Source organism: Castor canadensis, chromosome 18, assembly GCF_047511655.1.
Source record: "Castor canadensis chromosome 18, mCasCan1.hap1v2, whole genome shotgun sequence".
NCBI lineage: Eukaryota > Metazoa > Chordata > Mammalia > Rodentia > Castoridae > Castor > Castor canadensis.
In genome coordinates, this window is record NC_133403.1 from 38,595,281 (window position 1) to 38,618,645 (window position 23,365).

Sequence of the window (23,365 nt, forward strand, 5' to 3'; positions counted from 1 at the left end):
GCCGCGCGCCGCCGCCCGTCCCTGCGCCCGCCCCTCGCCCCGCCCTCCCGCGCGGCAGCCAATGGGCAGGCGTGGCACGGGGGCGTGTCCGCCCTCCGCCCAGGGCGTGCAGGTCTCGATGGCCTGCGGCTGGGCGGTGCTCGGCTGATTACCCACTGAGCTCTACCACTGCGCGCTCCAGCATTCAGCAAGCTGAACCCCTATCGTGTGCCGGGACTTCTGATACGCACAGGCCTGCACCAGAGCGCCCCTGACTCCCTCGGGCTGACATTTTAGCGGGCGACACCAGCCATAGCCAAACACGAGGTCTGTGCTAAGGGCTATGGAGGAGATGAACAAGGTGGAGAGGCGGGGGTAGAGAGCGCTGCTGTTCGATACTTGGTCAGGAAGTGACAGAGGACATGAGTGAGGAGAAGCAGCTAGTTTGTAAAGGTCTAAGGAATTGAGGAAGGGGGGAACACAGCAAGTGCAGAGGACCTGAGATGGAGCATCTTGTTAGGAAAATGAAAGGAAGGGAGCTGTGACCAAGGAGAGGATGGTGAGAGGTGAGACGGGCCAGGACCTGCAAGGGTTTTGCAAATATTTCTATTCTGTAGACATCCTGGAACCGGATACTGGGGAAGCAGGAAGGAATGAGATGTCATTGACTGGCATGGAGGGGATGGATATCCAAACATGCATATTTCAACCAGGTAAATAAATGTCAGCAAAAACCAAGGAGGAGCGTCAGAGTTGGCAGGAGGACCTGAGCTGTGCAGAGAGACGTGTATTTTGACAGAGACATTCAGGAAACAGGCACATCACATCAGACAACCAGGGTCCAGGGAGCTGTTTGAGGCTGGACCCCTGAGAGGTTGGCCAAGGACCATTTATGAAGTAGCAGACACAAGTATTGATCCAAGAGCTCAAGGAGACCTGCAGACTGTGTTGTTTTGCTTTGCTTTGAAGAGATAACCTGATAGCTAAAGGGTATTGTCACAGAGCTTCAGAAAGAGGCCCTGGAATCCAGTGATCACACACAACAAAATTGCTGCTCAAATTGCTTCTCACAGGCAGGAACTCAGGCACCCAGGTCCCTTTCTCTGATTTTAACATAGGATCTCCAAAGTTACCCTGCGGCTCAGCACCATTCCACACAAACCAGAGGACAAAAAAGCACTAAGGATGGCACACGCAGGTTTCTATGGCTAAGCCTGGCTAGGTTTCAGTCACATGACTACTCCTCAATGCAAAGGAGTCTGGGAAATGAGTGGAGCTGTGACCTGGGAAAGAGGAAAATAGGCTTGGAGATGAGGCAGCTGCAAGGTTTGTCAGGACAGCAAGCCTTTTTTCTCCCTCAGTCCACACTACCCCTTCTTAAAGGTGCCTTGCTTTTTTCACTTAACACAAGGAAAGCATCCCCATTCTCTTTAACAGCTACATGATACTCCATTTTTATTTAAGGAACTTCCTGTGGGTGACATTTAGGTTTCCAATCTTTGGCAGTTACAAAAATGCCACAATGTATATCCTTGACTTACTTGAGAAATTCCCAGAAGTGGAACCAGAAAGCCAAGGGATAGTTATTAATTGAATACTGATGTTGCCAAGCAGATGCTCCTTGGCTTATAAGAGTGCATAGTGCATAACTCCATCTTAAGTCATAAGTCAAGAATGCATTTAGGGCTGGTGGAGTGAGCATGTACCTAGCAAGTGTGAGTTCAAACCCCAGTACTGTAAAAAAAAAAAATACACCTGACTTTATCACACATCACAGCTTAGCTGCATCACACACTGTAGGGTGTGGGTTGCTCCCCTGGTTGACCACAGGGCGGACTGGGAACTGTGCTGATGCCACCGTCCAGCTCCCTGAGAGTGAGTCACCGCATGTCTCTGGCCCAGGGAAAGATCCAGATTCAAAGTTCAAAGTCCAGGCTCTACTGAATGCAAATCACTTTTGCACCATGATAAAGTTGAAAAATCATAAGGAAAACCATCATAAGCCAGAGATCATCTGTATTATCTTCTATAGATGGATGATTAATATATCCCCACCCTCTATCATATCTGGTATATACCCTTTCCAATACAATTTATTATCAGATTTTTTTTAGCCTATGGTTTTGGGTTTTGTTTTTTTTTTTGGGGGGGGTGGTTTTTTTTTTTGGTGGAACTGGGATTTGAACTCAAGGCTTTGTGCTCACAAAACATACACTCTACCACTTGAATCACACCTCCAGCCCAGGCCGTGTGTTTCTCACATCATTGGCTCATTTTCCTATTGGGAAAAAGCCAACAATCACCTTGGCTTCTTTAAAACTGAGTTGTCAAAGTCACACGTGAATATGTGTGTGCATGTGTGTGAGTAGGCAATTAACTCTGTGTCTATAGTGTGGTACAAATACTTTCTTCCAGTCATCATTTATTGCTTTATCAGTAAATACCTTTAAGTAGGTGAGCATTTCCAAACTAAATCCTGTTCACTGATCTGTTTCTATGCCAGTGTGACACCATTTTGAACACTGTCTTTCTCCTGAGTCTTAATCTCTCATGCTATCTTTTTTCTCAACCAAGATTTTAAGTCCAGAAGTGATGAAACTGTATATATACTTCTGAGGGATCCCTTAGGGAACAGTATTGAAAGATGGATGTGGACCTGGGAGAGAGTGTGGAGGTAGGACTGCCAGGTAGCTGTGTGAAGGTAAAGGAGGAGTAGAAGATGAGCTTCCTTCAGCTTGCAGCCCCACTTGGGGTTCCCAAGGATGGGGAAGCCAGAGAGGCAGTAAACTTGACTTTGAGGAGGGGAAGGATCACCTCCATTCATCTATGTCGATTCGGTGTGCAGCAAACGTACTAGGTCCCTGTCACTATGTTTGGTGTGCATCTCTGTGTATCAGTGTATTGAATCATGGGTTCACTTACTCTATTTTGGTCAGCTGTGGTGCTCACCATCATTCCTGGGACCCTCTCTCCTTAGGGAAATCTTAGCTATCAAGATTCAGCCCAAGCTGGGCGCTGGAAGCTCACACCTATAATCCTAGCAACTCTGGAGGTTGAGATCAGGAGGATCACAGTTCAAAACCCAGAACCTATCTCGAAAACCCCATCACAAAAATAGGGCTGGTGGAGTGACTCAAGGTGTGGGCCCTGAGTTCAAACCCCAGTACTGAAAAAAAAAAATTCAGCTCAGGTGGTGGTGGATTGGAGACACCTAGCACTTCCCTGCATCTCCCTGAATGTGAAACAAAACAGTGAGGGCATGGCTGCAGGGAGAGATGGGTGGCATGGAAAGGTGAGTGCAGGCAACAGTAAACAGCAGACAGACACCAGGTGAACTCTGGAAATGCTGAACTTTAGTTTACAAAAGAAGCGCCAGACCCAAACTAGAGCACTAAGCAGAATGGTAGAGAAGAGAGAGAGGAATCTACCCCAAGTGGGGCTGCAAGCTGAAGGAAAGGAAAGCCTTGGGAAGTCCCACAGGTACACAGGTGGCACTCAGCAAAAATAAAGTTTAGGATGGAGGATGTGCATGTGCAGCCAACAGATGCCAGCGAAAGGCCCCTGCACTTTCTAGCCTGTTCACGGGTACTTCGGAGGGGACTGTCCTAGGAGAGGGCTTACAGTGGAACCTCTCTGACGGGGAGAGAAGAAGGCCCTGCATTTCTTTATCTCCAAACCCCAAAGGCCTCCCCCCAACCCCAAAAATCAGTCTGGACCCAGATCTACTTGGGTAGGAAGTGTGAGTCATCAGCAGAGCTGCAGCCTGATGAACCCCACAGGCCGGATGAGGCCCCGCAGGCCTGGGCCCCCATTTAAGCACAGCCTCTTCTTCTTCAGCAGCCCCTTTCTTAACTCTAGGTATGCAGGAATAATGGGCATGCATTTCTGGCTTATAATAAATCACGCACCATCTCATTTAATCCTCCAACAGCCCTGCGAGGGAAATGCTGTTCTATTTTTCAAATGAAAAAGCAAGACTAAGAGAAGGAAAATCATGTAGTTGGTCCATAGTGGAGCAGCTGGAAGTCAAACCCATTTGAATCCAGAACCAAAATTCTCTCCTTAACCAAACTCTGGGCAGGCTATTCTTCTCAACTAGTCCTCAGCCTTGGTCTATAAAAACTGCATCCTTCCAGGTGCCTACAGATCACACCTGTAATACTTGCAACTTGGAAGACTGAGATCTGGAGGATCCTGGTTCAAGGTCAGTCCAGGCAAATAGTTTGAAAAACCCCATCTTCAAAATAACCAGAGCAAAATGGACTGGAGGTGTGGCTCTTTTGCAACCTGCACAAGCTTGTCCTACTGACCTAACTGGGGGTGACTGGAGATGCAGAAAGGACAAAAGATAGAATACAAACATGCAGAAAGCTGGGGCCAGGTGGGCTGGGCGCTCAGATGGAGACACACAACAGCCTTGTTACTACTTTTTTATTTCTTTTCTTTTACTTTGCTTCTTTTCTTTATTCTTTAAAACCTTACTTCTTTTCTATTCTTTAAAGTCTTGGTCCTTAGACTCGCACTGTCCCATGTTTCCTCTAATCTCTAGTATAACTCCTAAAGTCTTGGTCCTTAGACTCACAAACACACAACAGCAGCTGCCAGCAGCATAAGCAGTAGCAGCCAGCAACGTCATCAGCGGCAGCCAACCTCTCAAGCAGCCAATAGCCAGCAGCCCCACTCATGAGCCGCTAACCCACAAGCAGCCCACCCGCAAGTAGCCAACCCATCGCATCCTCCAGAGAGTCTTTTATATACAGTGCCAAACGAGGAGGTGGAGCCACAGTTCTCCAGGAGCAGTATGACATTGTAACAGGAGAAACCTGCAATTGCAATCTCTGAAAGTAGACATTTTAGGAAACGCAGCCATGCTGCATTTTGCCTTCTCCCCATTCCGTGGCTGGCTCCATGCCAACTCAGCCTGCAGATTATTTGACATAGCTGTGCTTGCTCCCTTCTGTGGCTGGGGCTTTGCCAACTCAGCCTGCAGATTATTGGGCATCGCTGTGCTTATGTCAAGTTCTCATAGGCTTCTTATATTCTGCTCCCCAATGGCTCAAGCTGTAGAGGGCCTGTTTTGCAAGCACAAAGCCCTGAGTGAAACCCTAGTCCCACCAAAACCAAAACAATTCCTGTATCCTCTTTTGCATAAATGATTTTGTCTACTCTCCCCTCAGTACCACATGAAAAGACTTGAGCAAACACTGAGGGTTTCTTTGTTCTATCTATCTATCCATCCATCTACCCATCTATCTATTTATTCATGGTGTGGGGATGGAACTCAGGGCCTTGCACAAGCTGAGCAAGCTCTCTACCTCTGAGCTCCACCCCATCCTGAGTTTCTAACAGTACAAAGCCTGGTTGCTAGGATTACGCTAGACCCCCTTAAAAGTTAAGAGCTGTCAAACAAAAGAAATTACTGTTTGTTCCTGACACCACCTGAAGATGGGCAGGATCCTTCTCTTAGACTCTTGACTTCCCTAAGTACCAGTTGGCAAACCCAGATAGGTTTCACACTGCCCAAGCTCCCTTTCCCCTTTGTTGTAAAACTCCACATCCCAACTGCTCAGACCCCCATCCCTGCCATTCCAGCCACTTCTGCACCAATGGGAGCTGAGCTCCATCCACAATGCCCTCTCCTCACTGCAGTGGTCTATCACAGAGGACTGAGACCTGTCGGTACCACTTCAAGGAGGGTCTGGCTTTATCTTAGCCATCTGATGTTGATATGATAGAAAATTCTCGAAGCCATTTCACTATCCCACATGACTTGTGTGACTGTCATTTAGGATGTCTACTCAGTTCATACACTCTGATAGTAACATATGCTGCACAGCCAGCACCCTCAACCATCGCTGGTGAGCTCTGAAGCCCTGGTGGTGACAGAAAACCACTCCAGGACTGGGGACGAGGACAATGGAGACTGTTCCTTTGAGGCCACTCCTCACTGTGGCTTTGAAGGAGCCCCACCCAGGCAGGTTGCTGAGACTTCTGTCTCCTTTCAATATCTCAGGAGTGTTCTGCAATCATCTGATAGTATATGAAATCAGGGCCTGAGGGCCAGATGCAGGCAGCTACAAGGAGAATGAGGAGGAGTGGGGAGAGCCTCCTCCAAAGCCCCATCCTCCAGAGATGAGTGGGGGCTCAGATGGTCCCAGTGTCTCTGAGGAGGTCAACCCTACAGTAACCAGCCCAGTGCTGCCAAGAGGGGAGCAGAGGGATGTGTGTTCATTCTCCTTTGCTTTAGGGTAGAATACTGCTGTGAGACAAAAAAATATTAGTATGTTCTGATCATGTGGAATCCCACATAAAACTGGTCAGGCAACATCATTCCCACACCAAGGCTGGGCAGGCCCAAGTGCTCCCAGATACACATCTGCACCCTGCTGGGACACAGCCATGACAGTCGCCAAGTGCTCGGCCAACAGGAAGTCTGACTGTTGGTGAATGTGGGGAGAAAGATTAGGACTGGGTTAGCATCCTCTTATTCTTTGGATCTTTTGTTCGTATCTTCTTAAGCTCCTGCCCACCTCCTAATTTTTAATTTATTTTTATTATATTTCAGGCAGTTCCTTTGGAGCCTTCTACTGTGTTAGGGAACTTCAAACCAGCCTTAATCCCTTTAACCCTCTCAGTCCTGCTGAACTTTGGAGAGTGGCAGGATCTCTTAGAAACCCAAATCATGGCATGTCACAGCACTACTACCTACCTTCACCACTTTATTCCACTGAGTATCAAGAAAATCGGCCCCATGTGGCCAGGCACCTGCCTAACCTTCCCAACCCAACCACACATCTGTCCCTTTCTCCCGTACCTGAGCCCCACACACCAGGTTGTCCCGGGCCTTTGTACTTGCTGCTCTTGCTTTGGGAAGTACCCTTGCCCTTCCTTCTTTCCATCAGGTCTTGGCTCCAGTGACTCTTCCAGAAAGTCCTCCCCTGAGCTCCCCGTCCCCAACAGTATCTGCCAAATCACCCACCAGTTCAGGGTATGTACTGCCACCCCCCCTTGAGAACACAGTGTTACCCATTGTGTTCACCTGCACAATCCCAAGGCCTAGGCCAGGGGCTCAGTTGGTAGTGGTGAGTGGAACGGGAACAGAATTGGAGACTGACCAATGGGCTGCAGGGACATCATGCCTGGTCTGGCCAGTCTGCAGGCAGCATTCTTGGTGCTTCTCGAGTGACTCCAGCCCTTAAAGCACAGAAGCCAAGGGAGTCGTAGTGCCGCTCTAAGGCATGGCTCTTGTGTTCACCCTGCAGCTGCACAACTGAACAAGCAAAGTGAACCCCAAAGAGCAGAGGGAAGTTTTTAGGGCCACATGAGATGCCAGCCATAACTATTTCCTTTTTATTGAAGCTCCCCGCTCCCTCCTGAGGTCCCAAGCAGAGTTCACCAAAGGTTCTTTGTCAGCTGTCAGCATGTGATGGCCATTAGCAGGGGCTGGGATTTCATTTCAGCAACAAGCAGTTTCTCAAGTGTGGAGCAGGCCCTGCCTCCCCAGCCTGCTCGGGGCCAGCACAAGCCCCCGAGATTCTGTGTTCTGGGGTGTGTGGTCCTGGCTGCAGGTGGGTACTCTCCCCCAAGGTCAAGTCTGCAATGCAGCAGACAAGGGCCACAGTCCCTCCTATCCTGTCTGTCCTGAAATGGGCTTTGGCCACCTCACAAGTGATTAGATGAGCAGACTGGGTCCTCCCAGTTGGTGGCTTAGCTCTGCCTGGGCTCACAGGGCACCCATTTCTCTAGGAACTCTGACCCCAAATCACATGTGTATTACCTGCCCCCACCTTCCTCCTCCCCCAGGAAAGAGAACAGAGCAGGCAGAGGCACCTCACACGTGAAAGTCACAGTTCCTTCAGAGCCACTTCCAGGAGCACAGAGAATGGAAAGCAGTAACAGAAGGCAGTGACTTGGGACCTACCGGGAGCCATGGCATCGTGCCCCCCACTGGGGGGGTGCATTGGGTGCCAGTGCATCAGGGAGGGGCTGAAGGAACACAGGTAAGAGGAAGCAATCAGTGTCCTGAGATGCAGGGGCTGAGGAGCCTTTATTCTCTGTGCCTTTCATGTGACACAGAAAGTTAACAAAGTATCCTTCTTGCTCTTTTATGTGCCTAAAGCCACTTCTCAAAATAGTCTGTTAATGAGTGCTCTGTGATGCGCCAATGGAGTCACCATTTGGGTTTCACTCCATTTTCCCAGGAGCATTGGCTATGGCCCTGGCTGCCCATCAAGCCTGTCCTTCTGCCTTCAGGGAGGCTCCTAGCACAGAAGGCACACTGTTTCTGGACTGAGCACAGTACAGGACCCCAGTTCCTAATGTGCCCAGATTCCTACAGCCAGGGAGAGAGGGGGACCAAAGCCAGCTAGAGAGACTGAAGACCAGCTTTCCTGGCTCTGTATCGCTCAGCCCATGGATCCTCCTCCATGTCTGAACCACAAATTCACACAGAAATGGCTTCTGTGGGGACTCAGAAAGGCTGACTGTCCCAGCAAGTGCTGGGTGGGGTGTCAGGATCACACACCAGGCCTTTCCCAGCACACTATTTACAGTCTGGCATGGCTGACCAGCAGGGATGCTGGCTCCTGTAGTTCCATGGGTCTAGGTGCGATGCTTCAACTCCATCTTGGCCACTGTTACCTGGTGTACCTCATCAGGACCATCGGCAAAGCGCAGTGCTCGGGCCCAGGCAAAGAACTGAGCCAGGGGGTAGTCGCTGCTCAGGCCAGCTGCTCCAAAGGCCTGGAGACACAGAGCAGCAGAGGAAGTCCTGGGTGAGCCCTTGTTTCCCAGGGCCCTGGGAATGACAGCCTGCTAAGAACTGCTGATAAAGGTAATCTTCCGGGGTGTCAGATGACACCTAGGTGGCACAAGTAATACTCCAGAGGCTGCCTGGAGTGGGATCACACTGCTATCCTTTGCATGCCTGACTCACCCATCCCACTCTGCAAAGTGCATTCTGTTATCGGGAAAGTTCTGTGTTCAGCCAGGTGTTAGGATGTGGAGGGGGGCATCCCCCAGTGGTTAGGAGACTGGGCTCAGGGGCACCGAAGACCCAGGCTCAAGTAAACTTAAGGCCAGCTACTTGCAAGTCGAGTGAGCTGAGCAGATCACTTCACAGTCCTGTGCCTCTCTTATTCAAACAGGGTAGGATGGGCCCCTCATAGACTTGTCTTAAAGAGGAAGGGAACATGGTATGCACAGTGAGAGGGCAGCTAATGACCAGTGAGTTGTGGGTCTGCTGCCAGTAGTTCAAACAAACCAGGTTACCTGGCCTGTGCTCACCTGAATGGCACGATCAATCACTCGATAGGCCATGGATGGGGCCACCATTTTAATCATGGCAATATCCAGAGCTGCAGCCTGCAAGGAGAAAGCAAAATCAGAAGGAGAAGGGGAGACTGCTTGAAAGAACAATGCATTTCACAGGGAGGAGTGAAAAAAAAAACAAGGCCAATCTGAGGCCCAGAGGGTATGCTGGGCTGTCAGGGCATGCACACTGCCAGACACTGTAGGCCTGACTCAACTTTGAGTGGGAATGGTCTACGCTTTGTTCCAGGCCACAGCCCGTTCCAGGGGGCTGAGTGGAGAGTGCTTGCCTAGCATGCTGAAGGTACAGGGTTCAATTGCCAGCACTGCAGAAACAAAAACAATAGCCAGCTCCATCTCCAAGCACAGTGGATTGAGGCTGGGCTCAGTAGATCCAGGAAGGCAAGCTACAGGGCTCTGTCCTGGGTGACGGCATAGAGTGAGGTGCTGAAAGGCTCCCACATACCCAGAGCCAGAGAGTCAAAGAGCCAGCAACCCTGAGCCTGTCAGCCCTGCATGACGGAGGTTCTTGGCTACAGACAGAGCTCCCTCTTCCCATCCCCACCCCCCACAGAAAGCTGGAAGAGGTAGGAGTCAAAGTGGACCTTGTGCCTAGCTGTTAGAGGCACTTAGAAAGAACATTATACAATAGGTAATGTCACCCTTGGAAATAAGTTTATGTTAGCTAATTCTAATGTTTAGATCAGGGACCTCAGAGTCCTTTCTGCCTGGCTTACTCATCCTTCGTCTGACTCCTATATACCAGGTCCTGGGAAGCCAGGGCAGGCCAGGGGGCCACATGGCTCTATTAGGGCCACTGTCTTGAACCAAGTTCACCAGGTCAGTAGAAATGAAATGAAAGTCCAATCCTCTTTCACTGAGTCTTTTTCTGGTTTTGAGTAGTTGCCAATGAAGTTCCAAGTAGAGCTGAACTAAAGTCATTAATGTTAAAGAGCCAAGCTTTCTCCATGGTTTGCTGAGTGAGGAGAGACAGATTTCCAGGCTGTAGCCTCAGGATCTCTGTCATCTGTGAGGCTCTCAGGACCCCTTGGCTTCCCACCTTATTTCCTGCCACATCCATGAGGTGGGCAGCTTTCAGCACCAGCAGCCGAGCCTGCTCGATCTCCACACGTGACTGGGCGATGTTTGCCAGGATAGTGCCCTGCTCTACCAGGGGCTTCCCGAAGGCCACGCGGGTCTTCACCTGTGGACACCAGAGACACAGATCTGAGGAGCTGAAGATGGTCACAAGAGGCTTGGAGCTGGTGGCCTGCAAAGCTGGGTGGGGGCACACACATGGGAGTGTAGGCCAGGAGTGGAAAGCAAGAGCATGCAGCCTATCTGCCAACTCTCCAGCCACAGGCACTTTCAGGGAGATCTAACGTGCACCCCTCCAGCCCCAGTCCTCAGGGTGGCTAGACAAATTACTACAGCTACAAAGCCACTTCTCAGCAGTTCTTTCAGGTCTGAGACAGCATCTGTTCCAAGGCTACTTCTGGAAAGTAGGGAGATTGTGGGAGCCTCACATGCGGGGCAGGGCGCCCCCTGCTGACCACAGCCAGCCTCACACCCCAGACCTCCCCTGGGAGCTAGTACCACTGTAGGCTGCCTTGTTTGCCCCAGGAATTTTAAAGTCTGGAGGAGGCCCCAAGGCTCAGAAGGGGTTATAGACATTGTGTGTGTGTGTGTGTGTGTGTGTGTGTGTGTGTGTGTGTGTGTGTGTGTGTGTGTGTGTGTGTGTTTTATTAAACTTTACTAAAGAAACTTTTACATAACTTATGACAGAAAAACTGTCAATTTTCAGACAAAAAGAGAATAAACATACCTAGGATCCCACCATTTAATCACCTATAGTTAATAGTTGGTGGCTGTCAGAGCAGGGCAGGTGGCTCATGCCTGTTGTCCCAGTTACTTGGGAAACTGAGGCAGGAGAGTCACTTGAGCCTAGGAATTCAAGGCCAGCCTGGGCAACATAGCCTAGAGGGTATAGTTTTACAAAAAAACGAAGTCATACGCTATATACTGCTTTTTTAAATTTACTTCTTTTTTTTGCAATACTGGGGTTTGAGCTGGGCACTGGTGGCTCACGCCTCTAATCCTAGCTACTCAGTAGGCAGAGATCAGGAGAATCACAGTTGGAAATCAGTCTGGAAAAAGAGCTCACTAGACCCTATCTTGAAAAAAATCAACACAAAAAAGGGTTGGTGGAGTGACTCAAGTGGTAAGAGCACCTGCCTAGCAAGTGCGAGTTCAAACCCCAGTACCATATATGTGTATATATATATATATTTGAGTTTTAACTCAGGGTTTTGCAGTTGCTAGGTTGGCACTCTACCACTTAAGCAATGCCTCCAGCCCTTGCTTTTTTAAACTTAAGAGAATATAGTGAGCATTTTTCTACATTAAGAAATAGATTTCCACCAGGTGCTGGTGGCTCACACCTGTAATCCTAACTACTCAGGAGGCAGAGATCAGAAGCATCAAGGTTCAAAGTCACCAAAGGCAAATAGTTGGTGAGACCCTATCTTGAAAATTCCCAACACAAAACAGGATTGGCTGCATGGCTCAAGTGGTAGAATGCCTGCTTAGCAATCATGAGGCCCTGAGTTCAAACCCTAGTACCACCAAAAAAAAAAAAAAAGAGAAGTAGATTTCCATAGCATCTTTTTGGGAATTCACTGCATGCCCACACCATGGTCTATATGGCCTGGTCTTGTAGGTTGTACCCTGCATTTTCCCATTAGAACCAGTACTCTTACAGATTCCTAACTCCTCCCATGAACCCCAACTGACCAGAGTTGCCACACTAGCTCTGTGCACCTTCTCAGGTCTTCTGACACATGCAGTCAAACTTGCCTGAGTAGTAAGCCATATGGGGCTAAAATGCCACACCTGTGCCCAATGAATTGCTCTATCTCAACCAAAAGGGTGTAAGTCACTGCAGGTTTGCTCAGGAACTAAAATGCATTTGATGGCTTCTGTTTGTTGTGTAGCATTTCTTATCAAGTATTTGTTTTGGTACAAGAGCTTGCTTCATCTTTGTGAAACTAATACCAATGATGTGAACTCGTGTCCCTGACAATCTTTTTTTTTTTTTTTTTTTTTTTTTTGCGGTACTGGAGCTTGAATTCAGGACTTTCATCTTGAGCCACTCCACCAGCCCTATTTTTGTGAAGGGCTTTTTGAGAGAGGGTCTCACAGAATTATTGGCCCGGGCTGGCTTCAAACTGCAATCCTCCTGATCTCTGCCTCCTGAGTACCTAGAATTACAGCCATGATCCACTGGCACCTGGTTGTCCCTGGCAATCTCTGATATCTCTTTGATGTAGACTTCCAACCTTTGAGGGGATCATAGCCCATTACATTTTCTGACATGCTAGAGAGAGGAGGTTGGTGTAAGACCAGATGCAGGAATCCCAGGGTCAAAAACAAGCAACCCAGGTTCTCCCTGGTATCTGCGTTTTTACCATATGCCAGGAGCACAAATAGCTCCCAGAAGTTCATGACCCTTTGGGCCTGGGAACCTCTCCCATGGATGCCACAGAGCCTGACCTTTTGCTTCTGGGTCATCTCAACAGAGTGGGGCCCATTCTGCTCTGGATATCAAGCTGCAGCAAAGTAGCAAGGTAGAAAGCAAAGACACATACAGAACTTCTTGGCAATAACATTCCCTTGCTTTACCCGCCAGGTCTGCTCTCAGGGAAGAGGGTTTCAGCCAGCAGTGGGGGAGCCAGGGGGCCACTCACGCGGGCCTTCATGAGAGCCAAGGCCCTCTCTGAGAACCCAATCAGCCTCATGCAGTGATGGATCCGGCCAGGCCCTAGCCTGCCCTGGGCAATCTCAAAGCCACGTCCAGGGCCCAGGACTATGTTCTCCTTGGGCACACGCACATGCTTGAATAGGACTTCACCATGGCCACCTGAAAGACCAAACAAACCACCATGAGCGATTCTGGTTCCAGTTCCCCTTGAATGGGATTATGCCTTGCCTCAGTCTGGGTTATCTGCTGGCAATATTCCTGCCTCTCATTCAGCCTTCTAACTGGGTCATGGCTAGGGGACTGGCAGGAAGGAGCCTACTGAAGATGGAAAAGGAATTGCTGATTAACAATGGCACATGAGGTACTTTTCTGTTTTCTTAAGCAAACATTATGATGCAAGCTTAGGCTGAAACTCCCTAGTGTGTGACTCTATCAATACAGTGACCCTCTGGAAATGCCACAAGTAAAATGAGAACAACATTAGCGGAGAATCCCCACCACACCATCTGAGAACTGACTGGGACTGTGGCTTGGAGGTTGCTTTGCGCATTGGGACTTGGAAGAGAAGGTTGCCTTGCCCTGTCCTGCCTGGCTTCCTTGTCTCACCTTAGACTCTTGCTTATCTTCTAACCTTAGAAGAGGAAAAACATGCATAAGTACCATCTGAAATATGCCAAGTGATTGATAACCATTACACAAATGAAATGTAGGACCCTGTGGCCCTCCAGATGTCATCAGATCCTTACCTGTGACAAGTCCTGAACTTGACCAAGGGCTGCCCAAAGCCGTTCCCTGAGAACCAGACCCACACTCAGGGTGACCCACACTGGGAGGCCTAACCTGGAGCGTCCTCCAGCCCATATACAGTCAGAGGCCGGATGACCTTGATCCCCGGAGTATCCATGGGAACCAAGAGTATGGACTGCTGTTGGTGCCTTGGAGCCTGTGGGTCTGTTTTTCCCATAAACATGCAGAGTTGGCAGCGAGGATCCAGGATGCCTGCCAGGAAAAGGAAAGAGACAGGCCACATCAGCTGACGCCAGGGCTATCAGTCTCTGTCCACACACCATCCTGGCCCATGAAAGGCAAGACAACATGCAGATAGAGCTCTGTAAGACTTCAACGATGAGCATATGCAGACTCTGCACCAGACAGAAGAGCAAACTGGAGCTGAGGGCTGGTTGCCTAGCAGGCATGAAGTCCTAGGTTCAGTCTCTAGTACTCAAAGAAAAAAAAAAGAAAAGGGCCAACTGGGTTTTGTTCCAGTGAGGCATGAATCCAGAATCATAACAGCAAATTTTTCTATTTTTTAGTTTTTATTAGGATATATTCGTTGTATCGTGAGGATTCATTGTGATAATTCTGAATAGGCTTACATTGTACATTGGTTAGATCACTCCCATAACAACAAAATTTTAAAAAGCATCATGCTAGACTTAGAAACATAAGACAGGGACAAGATGCTGAAAACTGCTACTGCACTCCTGCTCTGCTCTGTTCCTATAGGTGTGTAAACAATGGCTTGGGGCGCAGGCCTTGGAATCAAGCAAATCTTGAACTCTGGAATTCCTACTTGCTAGCTGGGGGCCAGAGCCGTAGGCAGGTGACTTTGGTGATTCTGAGTCCTAGTTTCCTTGTCTGTGAAAGTGAGTGCTTATGGGGGGCTTGGTAGAGGTGACATTCCAGAAAGAGCCAGGTTATCCTTACTTCTTAGGATATAACACACCTGACCTAGGGGCGAGGGGGAAGCCACAGTGAAAGTGGCCTCCTGTAACTACTCAAGGCAGAATGAAGAGAGCAGGGGTGAATGACAGATTCCTAGAGTCACACGTGTGGGGTAGAGGCATCTGGTGATGCCTCTCCCCAGGACACAGCCCCTGAGAACAGGGTACTCCATGCAGCTACCTCATGTTCCCTGGGGCTTGCTGCCTCTGCTGGGAGTAGAGACAGTCACCTGCGAGAAGAGCTGGTTCCTATCAGTGTCAAGAGACCTGCTTATCAATACCAACTGATATATACTTGAAAGTCAAAATCAGGCCAAGTACCTGAGATCCACCACTTGTGACCATTTATGATGTAGAAGCCGTCCTCCTCTATGATGGAAGCCTCGATGTTGGTGGCATCTGAGGAGGCAACCTGTGCAGGATCACATTCCAGTTAGAGCCACCAGCATCCTGTATTCCCTGGGAGCAGAGACTGGATGGGCTCAGTAAGAAGGGACGGGGCAAATGAGGTACCTGGGGCTCTGTCATAGCAAAACAGGAGCGGGCCTTGCCCTCCAGGAGCGGGGTCAGCCAGCGGGCCTTCTGCTGCTGAGTGCCATAGCGCACCAGGAGCTCCATGTTCCCTGTGTCTGGAGCAGAGCAGTTGAATATCTGAGAAGGAGAAAGAGCGCATCGATGACTCCCACACCCATTGTTAAAATGTCAGACTCCCCAGGACTCCTTCCACATCATATACCCTCTGACAACTCATGGAAGTTCTTCCTCTCCTCAGAGACATGTCCAGACACATTTTTTTTTTTTTTTGGCAGTGCTGGGGCTTGAGCTCAGTGCCTAGGCAAGCACTTTAAGATTTGAGCCACTCTGCCAGCTCTGTTTTATGTTGGGTATTTTCAAGATAAGGTCTCACTTTTGTTGCCCAGGCTGGCCTCGAACTGTGATCCTTCTATCTCTGCCTCCCAAGTGGCTAGGATTACAGGCATGAACCACTGGTGCCCAGCTCAGACACACATTTTGAAATAGGATGTCCCTTTTTATTTGCAAGAAAGGAAAGGGGAACCAGGGGCTGCAGGCTCCATATCACTGGGCAACACCCCTCTTGAGCTACTTATTTTTTTTTTGGCAGCACTGAGGTTTGAACTCAGGACCTCATGCTTGCTAGGCAGGTGCTCTACCAGTTGAGCCACTCCACCAGATCTGAGCTGCTTTCTTGCTCTGCTCTGGCCAACTGCCCACAGCTGTCCTTCTTCCCCTTAGGAAGTTTAAGTTCATATCGATGCCCTGAGTCTGACTTTCTGCAGCAGTGCAGGGAGACGATGTGCTGGTCCCCGAACCTCCTATAGAGCGGGTACCTCGGGAGCATACAGAGACATGCCCATGACTTCACACAGATGCGCGTACTCCACGTTAGTCAGTCCTGCTCCATACTTTTTCTCAGGATCACTCTCCAAGGGTAGGAAAAGGTTCCAAAGTCCTTCAGCCTTGGCTTTTTCCTATCACAGGAAAAAGAAGTCAGTGAGCCACAGAGAATGACTGAGTTTTATTTTGGCCTGGGGAGCACAGTGAAAGGGATTAGAGAGAAGAGAGCAGCAGCATGTTCCAAAAACAATGACCTGAGCTCATGCAATTGGCTAGATATAAACCTGCAGGTTTGTGGGTGGCATACTCAGGAGGCAAGCTAATGGGGACTGGCAGTCAGCTCCCCTGGGATCTCCATTCCCAGATATTCCCTTATAGCCACATCTCATGAGTGTCACTACAGTTAGGAACCTTACAGGAACCCACTCAAGCAAGGACTACTATAGGCTGAAGGTCCCTAGTGCAAGGGACAGGAGGCAGGTCCAGAACCTGTGGCCAACACCTCAGCTGCTTTCATAGGGGAAATGAGGAACCCCTGACCAAGCTTCTTTTATGAGGCACAACTTTCTTCTTAGGCCAAAGACCTCAGGCTGGGGAGGCAGGAAGACAGCCTGGGGGCCAGAGCTTAGGCCTTCAGTGAGGTATCTGGCTTAGTTCTCGGCCCAGCACACCTGGTGGGGGACTCTGGACAACAGCTCTGGTCTCTGTGCTTTAGTTTCCCATCTGTGAAATGGGGACATGACCATCTGCCCTCTCAAGTCAGGATGGCCAAGGGGCAGCCACAAAAGTAGTCAGTGAATAACTAAAGGAAGCAAGGAGGCCATGGGAAGGTTCCCCACCAACAGGATGCTTGGTGGTCCTGCTGGGACCCCACTGCTGTGGAATGAGTGAGCGCTGACTGTTTTTCATCCTCTTCCAATTCCAGAAGGGAGAAACGGCTGGCCCAGCTTGGGTCACATGCCCACTTTTGGACCAGGACTTGGCTGGTACCTTGACTGACCACTCTGTCTCCAAAGGGGAAAGCAATGTCCCTAAGTAACTGGGGTGCTGCTACCAAGAGGAGAGGAGATGGATACCAGGCAGCCCAAAGCCTACCACGGCCAGAACACCCACCTCACTGGGTTGCTGTGAAGAATAAATGAGGTAATGCACAGAGCACAAGAAGCCTGGCACCGAAGCCAGCAGGCTACAGTGAATGTTAAAGACCATGGATAGAATCACTCTTCCTGACTCTGCTCACTGGGAGGGCACCAGCTGGCCTGCTCGTCATGTTACCTGCTTCCAGAAGCACTACAAGGACTTCTCTCACTCTTCATTGAGCAAATTAACTCAGCATAATGACCAAGAATGAAAAGGGCAGATTAGCAAGCAAAGGATGGGGAGGGAGAAACAGGAAGAGACAGAGGAAATGAGTTCAATTTTCTGCTTGTAGGAGGGGGGATAACAAAGGTGCAGAATTTGAGCTGGGGAATCTGTTTGATTTGCTGCACAAATCCCTCTCCTTCCCTGTAGATTAAGATGATAATGGTCATGTAACAGGATTTGTGCAGTGCATGGTAAATAGCCAAATATTACTTCTCATTTACAATATTTTGGATAATAGTTATGAGCTGTGATTTTATCACTGTACTTAAAAATCTTAGTGATCATTATGAATCCATTCAGGTGTAATTAGTAGAATGTTCACCAAGATAGGTTTTTACTAGGCCTTATTTCTTGACCTAGAGGTGTTTACTGTATGAGTTTTTTTTTTTTTTGGCAGTACTGGGGCTTGAACTCAGGGCCTCACACTTGCTAGGCAGGTATTCTACCACTTGAGTCATGTCCCCATGCCCCACCTTTTCATCTTAATTATTTTTAAGATAGGATATTATGGTTTTGCCTGGGGCCAGTCTTGCACTGTAATCCTGTTAATGCCTCCTGAGTAGCTGGGTGCTCCTGGGTACAGGCGCATGCTGCCACAAGCAGCTTGTTGGTTGTGATGAAGTTTCACTAACTTTCATCAAGGCTGGCCTTGAATCATGATCCTCCCAATCTCTGCCTCCTGAGAGCTGGGACGATAGGTGTGCTCCACCACACCTGGCCCCAAGTATTTGCTTTTGTAACTGGTCAGGCCTGTATCAGATGGGCAAGAAGTATGTTAGCCACCCTAGGGGACATCAATGATGGGAGTATGAATTGGATAACAATGTGGCAATATTTATTGACCCTGTAAGTGGTCTTGCTATGGTTCGGATCTGGAATGTCCCCAAAGGCCCATGTATTAAAGGCCTTAGTTACCTGTCTGCTATTGGGAGGTGATGGAAACCTTAAGAGAAGGGGTCCAGTGGAAGGTCTTTAGGTCATGAGGAGGTGCCATCAAAGGGGATTGTACGAGCCCAGTCTCTTCTTCTTCATTTCCTGGCTATGATGTGCCACCACAGCCCAAAGCATGTGATTGAGGCCAACCAACCACAGACTAAACCTCTTACACTCCAAAACAAACCTTCTCAGGGTAGGTGCAGAGGCTCACATGTGTCATCCTAGCTACTTGGGAGGCAGAGATCAGGAAGATCATGGTTTGAAATCAGCCCAGGCAAAAAGTTCAAGACCTCATCTCATGTCCATGCCTGTCATCCCAGCTACAAGGGGAAGCACAAACAAGAGGATAACAGTACAGGCTGGTCCAGGCACAAAGTGAGACCTATCTTAAAAAAAAACTATGCAAAAATGGCTGGCAGAGTGGCCCAAGTGGTAGCTTGCCTGCCTAGCAAGTGTGAGGCCCTATGTTCAGCCCCCAATACTGCCAAAAAAAACCTTTAAAAACATATAAACTTTCTCCCTTATTTGGTTGATTAGATCAGGTACTTTGTGATAGTAATAGAAAAATGACTCACACAGATTTTATTCTTGGACCACTTTTTTTTAACTTAAAAGAATTTATCTTGTAGAAACAAATAATGTACAAAGAAATACAGAAAAGAACATTTAATGCTCCTTGCTTGCACAAGATCCAAATCTCTTCCTATTTTGGGGACTCCTTCATTATCTAAGTTTTTGTGGAAGGCAGGACCAGATCCCTCCTTGTAGGGGTTTTGGGTTTTGGAGAGTTGTTCTGTTTTGTTTTTTTGAGACAGGGTCTTGCTACATACATAGCCCAGGCTGGCCTCAAACTTGTGATCCACACCTGCAAAAGCTAAAGAGGGCCAGACATTGCCTCCTGCTCCCCACTTCTGGCAATGGGCATGGAAACTACCCGGTCAGCTGGAATCCCCACCTCAAATCCCAAGGCCCAAGGAATCACCCAGGGAAGACCTCCTGGCCAGCTTCCCTTGGTACATAGCCTGGCCTGTGCTCCTGCGGCCTACCTTCCCTTGACTTCCCTGAAGTCAGCTCCTCAGCATTCCTGTTGATGTTACCAGCTACCTAATGTCCTCTGTGTTTAAGTGACCCACAGTTGGCTTTTGTGGCTTACACCCAGGCTGTCCACTGGGTCTGGACCAAAGTGAACCTCAATGGCAGGTTAGATAAATTATGGTGCACCCACATCACAGTGTGCAGAACACCAATCTCCATGTGTTTCCAGGTGTCTATAAACGTAAAAAGCAAGTGGAAAATTTGAATGTACAGAACAATTTCATCAAACATAGCAAAAGCTGTATGTGCTAGCATGTAACAGAAATGCTCACAATACTAGAAAAAAATCTGGGCGCACAGTGCAGCAAGTTATTGACAGTGATTACCTCAGGGGTAGAGGATTTTGGAGAACTCTTATTTTTTATGGTATGTGCTTTTGGCATGTTTAAGCTTTGTTTAATTTTGCAATATCCTTGAAGCCAGAAAAGCAAATGATGCTACTTCTAGAAAAGTAGACGATGGTTGCACTGTGTACCTGAAGAGCTTGAATAACTTGAAGACTAACAAGGTTCGAGGTTATGTGTAGGAGGACAGAACCGCTGTGATGACTGTCAACTTGATTTGATTGAGAGCCGCATAGGAGGTTGGTGTGTCTGTGTGGGCACAGAGGATTAGCTAAGGAGCGAGGCCCTCACCCTCACCTAGTCCCCTGAATGTGGGCAGCGCCATCCAATAGGCCAGGAGCCTGGATGGAATAAAAGCAGTAGAAGGAGGAAGCCAGCCAGCATGGGCAATCCCCCTCTCTGCTTCCTGTCCACCAGGAAGTGTGGGCTCCATCACACACTCTCTTTGCCTCACAACAGGCCCACAGCAATGGAGCAAACCAACCACTGACTGAAATCTCTGAAGCTATGAGCCAAAACATATCTTTCCTCCTTTTACATTTTTCTCTCTGATATTTGTCACAGCCACCAGAAAACCGGCTAGCACATTAACTAACCTCGTGTCACTGCAAGACAGCAAATACCGCTTACAATTGGTGGGCTTTGACATTGTGCATTGTCTAGAGAGACAGTTTACTGCTTGGTATAGCATGCTATTTCAAATTGCATAATTCAGCTCTACATCCCAGAAGCCCACCTGTCTCAGCTTTCTAAGCCACTGGATGGCATTCCTTTTCAGACCTGAGCTATCTGTGGTTACACAGCGAGAAAACTGAGTAACAGAAGATGATGGAAAGCCAAAGATAATTTTCTCACCTCTTGTCTGTTCCCTGCCTGAGAAGGGCACAGATGTACCTTAGAAAGTGAGCCGAGGCTGACCATGTTAACAAGGTCTCACAGAGTTGACAGGCCACCTTACTTTGAGGTCTTCTATGAGTGGCGAAGGGCTCCATCTGTCTGCGGAGGCCTGGTGTCTCTGCAGCTCTGGCTCTATGGGGTACACACGCTGCTCCATAAACCGCTGCAGCCGGTCATACAGCTCTCTGACACGTGGGGAGAGGCCCTCTGGAGAGATGACCAAAGCTCCCTTTGAGACATGAGCTGGGGAAGCCTCTAGAAAAGAGCTGTACCTCCTCGTGCCTGTGGGGCTCAGCAGTGACTGTGGAGTAGCCCAGGTACAATAGGACCGGGTTGATGGTTTGCTGGCTGGCGTGTCTTTGAAAATCCGGAATCCTTCTTTGGTTGCAAAGTCCCAGGCCAGGTCAGACATGAATTCAGTCAGCTTCCCGCTTTGTTTGGCCATTGCTGAGCTCGCCTGTCCTAAGCAGAATGAAGGAAAACAGTGACCACGCCTAAGAAGCCCTCTGAATGAAGCTCGTGCATGGCTTCTGGTGATTCCAGACACCATGTGGTAGTGATCACAGCTCACTGAGTCCCAGGGCAGCACAGCTGTTCAAGCTGTGCTCTGCAGTCGGTGAGGAACCTGAGAATTGCAGGGACTGGAAGTCAAACTCAGGTCTGCCTGCCTTCTGCTTGTTACCTCTGCTTTTCCCCAAATCACTTCTGCTGCACCAATGGGCTGGGAGATGTCCTGCACTGTCCTCACTACCCTACAAGTCTGAATGACAGTGTCACAGCTGGCAGGCAAATGGCCTATTTTTAGGCACCATTTTGCCTGGGTGAACAACCAGCACCAGCTGATTGAGTGCCAGAGAGCACTCTCTTACCATCATTTTTTAATACATGCACCAAGACATTTTTTTTTTTTGGCAGCATTGGGGTTTGAACTCAGGGCTTCATGCTTGCCAAAAAAAAAAAAAAGAAAGAAAGAAATCTAGAATGCATAAAAGAATACACAATCTATCTATAAAATTTTATGATGATTGAATTAACTGAGTGTTATAGAATTCTGGCCACATCAGTCCCTGCAAAGCCTCTATGCCACTTGGCTGAGGCTGGCTGTCTTACCTGTGAGCGAGCGCTTGTACACTCCCTGGAGGATTGCAGCCACACGGAAAAAGGAGAAGGCCATGTAGAAGCTCCAGTTCTCAATGGGAGGGACATCCATATGAAGACAGTACATCCTGAAGTACTCCTCCGCACTGGGGATTCCCAGTTGCGTCAAGTCCAGGTCACCAAACCCTGAGGTGAAAGACAGAGGCATCCCTGGGCAGTCAGTGTCCACACTTACGTGTGTGCAAGTGTCGCAACTCTGAAGATCTCAGAAATTCGTCTCACAGCCAGTTCAAGGAGGTAGCTCAGGATTTCAGTGGCTCTTCCTCTGCCAGATGGCTGGAGATCCAGGCATGGAGCCGTTGTTCACAGATTGGATTTCAAAAGTTTCAGTCTAAATTAGCGGCAAAGCAGGAATGTGACCCTGATTTCCACCTGGACCACAGGGCCTGGCGGATGCATAGTTCCCTCGAGCAGTCACTCGATGACAAACGGAACTGGTGAGGCTGGGGCTTCAGCTCAGTGGGAGAGCACTTAGTTAGCATGCACGAGGCCCTGGGTTCTATCCCTACCACCACACATGTGAGCACACACAGACACACATACAAAGGCATTGGAAGAGAAATCTCACCAACTTATAAAAAAAAATTACAATAAATTGAGAATTTCCACGGATTTGCAGCTTGGTAGTCCTAGCTGCAATCCTGTAAGCCTGTAATCCTAGCTAGGCAGAGATCAGGAAAACTGTGGTTCAAGGCCAGCCCAGGCAAAAAGTTTGCGAGACCCCATCTCAACCAATAAAAACTGGGTATAGTGGTACATGCCTGTCATCACAGTTATTCAGGAAGCATAAATAGTAGGATCAAAGTCCAGGCCAGCCCAGGCATAAAGTAAGACCTTATCTCAAAAATAACCAAAGCAAAACGGGCTGGGGGAGCAGCTCAAGTGGTAGGAGGCCTGCCTAACAAGCACAAGACCCTGAGTTCAAACTCCAGTACTGCCAAAAAAAAAAAAAAAAAAAAAAGAAGAATTTTACTGATTTGAATTGATCCTAGGAGGACACCTTTTATTTCAGCAAAGATAATGCTACAAAGATGTTCAATGTTTTATTTTATGGGGTTCAGGGGAAATTAAATATCCCCATAGGAAGTAAATGTCTGAATTTTAACTATACATGAAAAAATCCAATGCTGTCATTCATTAAAAATTAAGTCATCAAAAAAATAGTTAATGATATGAAGACATCTCTGAAGTATACAATGAAGTGGAAAAAATTGAGTCATAAAAATATAGAAATACATTTTTGTTTAAAAATGTACATATACACATAGAAGAAAGGACAACAAGGATAGATACTGAAGCATCATCAAATAATTATCTCTGGGACTAAGAGATTTTTTTCTTTTTTGTATGTGGTACTAGGGTTTGAACTCAGGGCCTTCACCTTGAGCTACTCTACCAACCCTTTTTTGTGATGGGTTTCTTTGAGATAGGGTCTCTCGAAC

General features: G+C 48.4%; 1 protein-coding gene, 1 long non-coding RNA gene and 1 other non-coding gene across 10 annotated transcripts in view; 1 reads left to right on the plus strand and 2 right to left on the minus strand.

Moving 5' to 3' along the window:
• Positions 1-31: 31 nt before the first annotated feature.
• LOC141418889 (uncharacterized) lies at positions 32-20,828 on the plus strand. Of its 2 annotated transcripts, none has more exons than XR_012443556.1 (4): positions 32-692; positions 6,882-6,967; positions 7,783-7,979; positions 17,054-20,828. It is a non-coding gene; the product is annotated as an uncharacterized lncRNA (long non-coding RNA). The 2 variants fall into 2 exon arrangements; XR_012443555.1 differs by lacking the exon at positions 17,054-20,828 and adding an exon at positions 12,977-16,671.
• Positions 7,994-23,365, minus strand: part of Acad10 (acyl-CoA dehydrogenase family member 10) — a 42,615-nt gene continuing 27,243 nt past the window's right edge. For all 7 annotated transcript variants that reach the window (XM_020177916.2, XM_020177913.2, XM_020177914.2 and 4 more), the window contains 10 exons: positions 21,876-22,049; positions 20,827-21,227; positions 16,122-16,262; positions 15,286-15,423; positions 15,094-15,184; positions 13,889-14,047; positions 13,035-13,207; positions 10,349-10,492; positions 9,265-9,342; positions 7,994-8,721 (listed from right to left, as the gene is read on the minus strand). In XM_020177916.2, the coding sequence (XP_020033505.1) occupies positions 8,581-8,721; positions 9,265-9,342; positions 10,349-10,492; positions 13,035-13,207; positions 13,889-14,047; positions 15,094-15,184; positions 15,286-15,423; positions 16,122-16,262; positions 20,827-21,227; positions 21,876-22,049 (1,640 nt within the window). In that variant the 3' untranslated portion in view covers positions 7,994-8,580. The remainder of the gene's footprint in view (positions 8,722-9,264; positions 9,343-10,348; positions 10,493-13,034; positions 13,208-13,888; positions 14,048-15,093; positions 15,185-15,285; positions 15,424-16,121; positions 16,263-20,826; positions 21,228-21,875; positions 22,050-23,365) is intronic.
• Positions 15,890-15,962, minus strand: Trnaa-agc (transfer RNA alanine (anticodon AGC)). Its single transcript has one exon. It is a non-coding gene; the product is annotated as a tRNA-Ala (tRNA).